This window comes from Telopea speciosissima, chromosome 2 (assembly GCF_018873765.1).
Source record: "Telopea speciosissima isolate NSW1024214 ecotype Mountain lineage chromosome 2, Tspe_v1, whole genome shotgun sequence".
NCBI classification, from domain to species: Eukaryota; Viridiplantae; Streptophyta; class Magnoliopsida; order Proteales; family Proteaceae; genus Telopea; species Telopea speciosissima.
The window spans coordinates 60167757-60174406 of NC_057917.1; the positions used below are offsets into that span (position 1 = coordinate 60167757).

Genomic DNA, 6650 nt, shown 5'->3' on the forward strand with positions numbered 1-6650 from the left:
TGACACCCTTACCCAATACTACCCTAGGTCTGATTTTTTCAGATTTTATAAATCTTGTATCTACTTCCAATCAAGTAGGTGCATAAATGAATCAGGCTCAGATTTAACTAGAGACAATCCCTTAAAGCTTCCAGAGAAGTATAAATCCAATTCAAGTCAGATCAGATTTTAACCTAGGTCTGATATCTTCAGATTTTATAGATCTTGTATCTACTTCCAATCAAGTAGGTGCATAAACGAATCAGGCCCAAATTTAAATACATTTAATCCCTTTAGGTTTTTACATAAGGATACCTTCAAGTCCAAATTCCCACTTTGAGTGCTAAAAAATAAACTGAAGAGTGAAGACCACAAATGCAAAAGGAGTGGGAGTGGTTTCAGGAAAGAACCAGTGTACCATCTCCATCAGACTAATGGTTTGAAATGATTTTCAACAATTTTCAAAATATTGAAAGATTGTAATGAAAGAAAGGGACAAACTACTGTTTGTTATGGAAAAATCAGTGAATGAGTATCATGTCCATCCATCAGGCTTGTGTAACATTATTTCTATCTATCTATGCATGTAAAATGGTCATTGTTGAAGTCAGCACCATCAGAGTTCCTTGGTCTTAAAGGATGTGCAGCACTAGTATACAGAAAACTTGTCAAACAAAAAGGATGATTCTGAGAAGCACCTTGATCAGGATAAATTTTCTCTCTTGGATGTTTGGAAAAAGTTTATTCTTTTCACTTGTTAGATAAGTTTAGTTATTTCAAAATCAGTCCAACAATAAGCTTGAAGTCAGTATTAACATCAGAACTGCATGACATAGCCAAAACCTATTATGGGTTCATAAATAAATGAGAGAACGCAAAGTTGCTTCTTCTTGTAACTTAGCAGCCCAACTTTCCACAACACTACATAAGATGAGTTGATTCCCAGTGATGCAAAACCCAGAACATAAACAGAAATAACATATAATCAAACCAAAATCCCAAATATTGTACAGAGACAAGTATCATTTAGGAACAATCAGAAAGACAAAAATGTTAAAGGAAAGGATAAAGTTTGATTGATCATGACCAAAGTCAATTTGGCAACCAAAGATATGCAGAGGGAGAACTTCAGTATTTCCCCTTTAATGAGCATAATAGCTTACTGCTTACATCAGTGGCCATGTGGCTATCTTCAGGCCTCGATTACAAGAAATCGCTAATAAAACAATACATCATCATACCAAATTCAGCCATCAATTAGTTTCTTCCCAGCGGGAGAGATCTGCAACTATATGTCTCTTTAAAATCTGATTTTCTCGAAGAGGTGAAAATAGAAGCGTACACTTCCTTAGTAGCATTAGGTGGTGCCATATCAGCTGCTTTGAACCGTTTCACCGATGCATTATTTGTCCCCTTCGCAGCAACCACAACTCCATTAGCAATCTTCCCATTTCCTTCAATCTTAGCCCAAGCCTTCTCCACAGCCTGGTCATCAACTCCATGCTTTGTACCACTTAACCGAGACGATTCCAAGCAAACACCGTCAGACCCAGTTACTTCCCCATTCTTCATCTTCTTCTCCTTCTTCTCTCTCACTTTCACCCTCTCTTCTTCCATCTTTTCCCTCAATGCCGCCACTTCCTCTGGGCTCCCATTAATTACGATCATATCAGACTCTGAGAACTCTTTATGACAAAGCAAACAAGCCGAGGACTTCACTTCTTTCAATGCCTTGGTACTCACAACATGCCCGCAACTCCTCAGAGCAAGGAACTTGTACTTTCCATTGAACTCAAGACCCGTAATTGGGCACTGAAACTTCGTCTCGAAGCTGTTATCATCATATTTCACCCCAGGAATCGCAGAGAGTTCAATTGGGATCATATCCTTCAAACCCTTAATATGCCCAAACCCCTTCGGCAACTTCTTCCCTAACAACGCCTCCACAAGCGACTCCTTATTGAACAAGTTTCCAAGGCGATCGACGACGCAAGGATGCTTTAGGGGCTCGAAGGAGAGCGCGCAATTCGTCCACCGTGATAACCTAGTCTCGTTGGGATCGACTTTATCGGGCTTCTTGATGGCATACATGTTGAGATAACAATCGCGAGATTCGGCACCAGTTGCACCGCCATCGCCGCCACCACCGGAAACCTTAATTCGAAGAATCAAATTGGAGAAAGGGAGAATTCGGGAATCGAAGATAGTGGAGGAGTCGTGGAGGGGTTTACCATTGAAGGTGAAGAAGAGGGAATGTAGGGTTTGCGGGGGGGTGGTTGGAGGGAGAAAGGAGAGCTTGAGATGGCGAAGAGTGTGATTAGGGTTCACAGTTAGGGCACGAGATGGAACTCGAAGTTCTGGGGATTGAATAAATACCTGCATCTGATCTTGCGATTTCATCATTTCCCCTCCAAAAGGGTTTCTTCAGTTTTTGTCTCTAATTTTCAATGATATCGTTGATGATTCTCCAACAGCAACAGCTGAAATAGAGTTTGGCTCTAATGGCTTCTCAACCCCTTCTCTCTGCCTCTTCGTTCCTCTGAAGCTGAACTTTGTGCGGAAGGAACCTTCGATGTTAATTGTTAACCGGGGATTGGCTAGGCGAGAGAGACCCGAGAGAATACTTGTAGCTTAGGAGTTGGGCTGGACCGCTGGGATTGATGGTGTGGCCCCCATCTTGTATGCCGCTTTTAAAAAATAAATAGAAATTATATTTTGAGCAAGGATTCTCCCAAGCTACACCAATAGGTTTGGAAAGATGTCAAAATGGAACCGAAACCGAATATCGGAATCGGAACCGACTGTTTATGATCAAATCAAATCACAGCGCAGAAAAATGATTCGGTTTTGATTTTATAGGTTTTCTTTTCGATTCGGTTTTGATTTTCACCGCTAAATCACGGCTCTAAACTGAATAAGAAACCAGAAAAAACGAATAAAAACCGATACCTCTTACTTTAATATTAACACATGCATCAGTTGGATTAATTAATAATATATAATTAATTTAATAAATATAATTATTACATCGACATGAAACATAAAATAAGTAAAATGCCATAGGTTAATTATATATTATATTTGTTCAAGTATGAATTGAAAATTATGAATGATGTTAAAATGGATTAACAAAATCCTATTTTTTAATAGAAGAAATAGTTTGTTCGTCATGTGAGAGTGGAGCAAAAAAAAATGGAAAAACAAAGAATAGGAAAGGTAAAAGACGGGTGAAGATGGAAAGTTTTTTATTTTTATCACATAGGCATAGGAAATATGATGAGTGAGGGAGACCGGGAGAGAATGGGAAAACACGGGAATATAAAGGCCTTGAAAACCAAGGTTGTCTTCATTATTGATTCCCAAAATAACACTACACAAAACGTGTGTAAACCGGTTGTGAATCGGATAACGAAAACTGAATAGAAACCAGTAAATCGGACCGTATACAAAACAATTCTGATTTTGATTGATTTCACCTTATGAAAATGTAAACCACACCGCAACCGAATCGAATAACCAGAACCGCACCGTTTGACACCCTTAGGTTTGGTCAATAAGAGTCACAACTCCCAAGGTCAAGGAAGAGAAAGAGTATTAGTTATATGAGAGGGTATGGGAAAGAATCCCATATTGTCGATGTCAAGGTTTTTTCCTCTCTAATTTTTATGGGAGAGGGTTCTCGATGCGGGCGATGTCTGAACCCTTGATTAAGACGAGAGAGAAAGAGGGTGTTGGCATAGTCTTCGCTGTTGGTTAGAGAAACCTTCTCTTTTTTGGGCGAATAAGAACAATGTCTGGTCGTGTCATGCGTGGCTCAGCGCACAGACATAGGAGTGCATAAAATTACTGCCCTACCCCTGTGAAATAAAAAATCTCATCTATGTTGATGCCCCTAAGTGCTCTCATTAGCCGTAGCGCTGATGCAAGGGTCATGCGACCAGGCAACAATCTCTTGTTTTTTTTATTTATTTAATCTTCATTTGTTGCAAGAGAATAAAGGGAAAAATAAGTGAAATTAAATTATACTTAAAGGGAATAGTATCTTCAAGTTGGTAGTGGAGGCTACACCAACACCCTCACTCTCTATATATCTCTTTCCACTTGATAAACTTTCTCCTCCCTAATCCCTATTAATCAATTGTTGTATGCCCTCTTATTGGTGCATTCTACAAACCGCTAGCTTGGACAGCCTTCTTCTTGAAATTAAAATAAAAAACTTTGTAATTATTATTTAACATGATTGTGTAATTAACTCCAAAACATGAGATGAATTCGTCACATCTTCATTACGTGCGGAAGTTGTATCAGAGGAAAAAATAAACGGCGACATGGATACAATATCATGGGAAGTGTGAGAGGTTAGATGGGGAGGGCTTGTATAATGCATGGGCAGTGTTTTGAGAGGTAACCATATGCTATCGTGAGAATGTGAAAAAGGAACATCAGATTGGAGGTTTAGCGAAATGCATGTCGAGGGTGCAACCGAATGTACCGCATATGAGAAATGTGGATTCTGCGGATTAGAATTGGTAGCCAACTAATGTGAGGATGTGGCTGACAAAGAGTGAGGAGACACAATTTGAGTGTCAAGTAATGAAGAGAGATACCCATCAACTTACCTATTGAGTTGAATGCTTGAACCTCCAATTTGCATTCAATCTAGCTTGTAACTCAAGTTCAATAATAATACATGGAATACTCAAATAAACTGAAAGGTTTGACATAGAAGAGAAATCCGTGCAATTGGAAAAGTCATCAATGTCATCTGTGTTCCCCGTGAGAGCGAGGAACGAAAGGTGGGAAGTTTCTCTTTGAATGGGGAAGAAGAGGGGGCGAAAAAGATAAAGCAATTGCTTCGAATAAACTTGAGTACATATAGGATACATCGGTGCTAAAACCTTTTTCTCAAGATATCTTCAATATAGATCGAAAATATCAACCAAAAAGTGAACCAATTTTGAATTTTTCTCGAATACTCAAAGTCCCTTATGGAGACGGCCCCACCAAATATCTTGGGCTCCCAACTGAGATAGGTGTTTCAAAATCAGCAGTTTTCAACGAGGTGGCGTCTAAAACCAAATGGAGGATTCAAGGATGGAAGAACAACCTTTTATCTCATGTCAGTCGTGAAGTTTTGCTTACATTAGTGGTAGAGACTATGACAAATTATACTGCTTCTCATTTTTCCTTACCAGCCTCTACGCATAACTCCATCAGAAAAGCTCTGTGCGACTTCTATTCGGGTCAAAATGATGAGATCAAAAAGATTCACTGGATCACCTGGATTAGATTATGCCGATCTAAGGAGATGGGAGGTATTGGGTTCAGAGACCCAATTCTACAGAATCGTGCACTCCTAGCCAAAGTTGCTTGGCGGCTGTTTGAGAATCGTAATTCCTATTGGGCAAGCTTTATTAAGGCCATATATTTTCCACACACTGATTTCCTGAAGACCTCACTGGGGAGTAGATCATCTTGGATTTGGCGCAGTATTGTAGTTGGAAGGAAAGTGCTGGAGGACGGGCTTCTTTGGGAAGTAGGAAATGGTACTTCGATGGATGTTTGGGATAATAACTGGATCCCTACATCTCCAAACTTCAAAGTTCAACACCCCTGGCCAGCAAATTGTGACATCTTTAATGTTGAGGAGCTTACTAACCATCAGAACAGAACTTGGAAGGAGGATCTTTTGCTAAGATATTTTCATCCAGTGGATATTAAGGAGATCAAGAAAATCAAACTCAGTCTATTTGCTAGGCCTGATCAACTTCATTGGGGAGCAGCGAAGAATGGAATGTTTAGTACTAAATCAACATATCACTTGCCATCTAATCAAAGGGATCATCTTGCTTCTTCCCAAGCCTCATCCTCGAAAATTCACGAGTGGGATAGCATTCCTCCTAAAGTTTGGAAGCTTGTTTGGGGCTGCAAATCCCTTCCTAAGATCAAGACATTCTTATGGCGAGTCTGTGCTCAGGGTATTGCTACTGGTGATAATCTCCTATTGCGTCAAGTGAAGATTGATCCTAGCTGTAAGAGATGTGGTGCAGCGATGGAGTCAGCTAACCATGTCTTACTCGAGTGCCCTTTTGCTAAGGCAACCGGGTTTCGTAGCAAATTATCTTTCAATGTGCATTCATGTAGCCCCCCTAAGCTTTCCAAGTGGCTGGTGAACTGGGAGAAATATAAATTTCCTTCTAAGCAAAGAGCTCCAGAGGTGCTTAGTCTTTGTCCTTTTGTTTGTTGGTACCTATGGACCGTAAGAAACGACATGGTTTTTAACAAGGTCTGGTCTCCCGCGGATGTTTTTAACCGAGCACAAGTAGCCTTCGATGAATTCTGGAGCGTAAAGAAGGCTCCCTATCAATGGTAAGGAGGAACTCCTATTAATCAATAGATCTGTGTCGATTTTGACTCTCACAAATGGGAACCTCCTCCTCCCAACCATCATAAATTGAACTCTAACATGGCTCCCCCTAGTGACTCTACAAAAGGGGGATTGGGCCTCATTATTTGTGACCACTTGGGCTCTCCAATCATTGCAGTTTCTGAACCTTTCACTAAAACAAAAAGTATCACAGGAGAAGCAGAAGCTCTGAGAGTAGGCCTGCTGGAGGCTACAAATCTGCATGTTTCACATATCATTGTGGAATTCGACAATAGTTCTCTCA

At 40.1% G+C, this 6650-nt stretch overlaps 1 protein-coding gene across 2 annotated transcripts; it reads right to left on the reverse strand.

Annotated features, from left to right (window-relative positions):
* Positions 1 to 939: 939 nt before the first annotated feature.
* On the reverse strand, positions 940 to 2560 carry LOC122652866 (replication termination factor 2). Of its 2 annotated transcripts, XM_043846747.1 has the most exons (3): positions 2467 to 2560; positions 1162 to 2425; positions 940 to 1118 (listed from the first exon to the last, which is right to left on the reverse strand). In XM_043846747.1, exon 2 carries the CDS (start codon positions 2380 to 2382, stop codon positions 1237 to 1239), a length of 1146 nt encoding a protein of 381 aa, XP_043702682.1. In that variant the 5' UTR covers positions 2383 to 2425; positions 2467 to 2560; the 3' UTR covers positions 940 to 1118; positions 1162 to 1236. The 2 variants fall into 2 exon arrangements, with proteins under 2 accessions (XP_043702682.1, XP_043702681.1); XM_043846746.1 differs by lacking the exon at positions 2467 to 2560 and having other exon boundaries at positions 940 to 1115; positions 1159 to 2427.
* Between the last annotated feature and the right edge of the window lie 4090 nt (positions 2561 to 6650).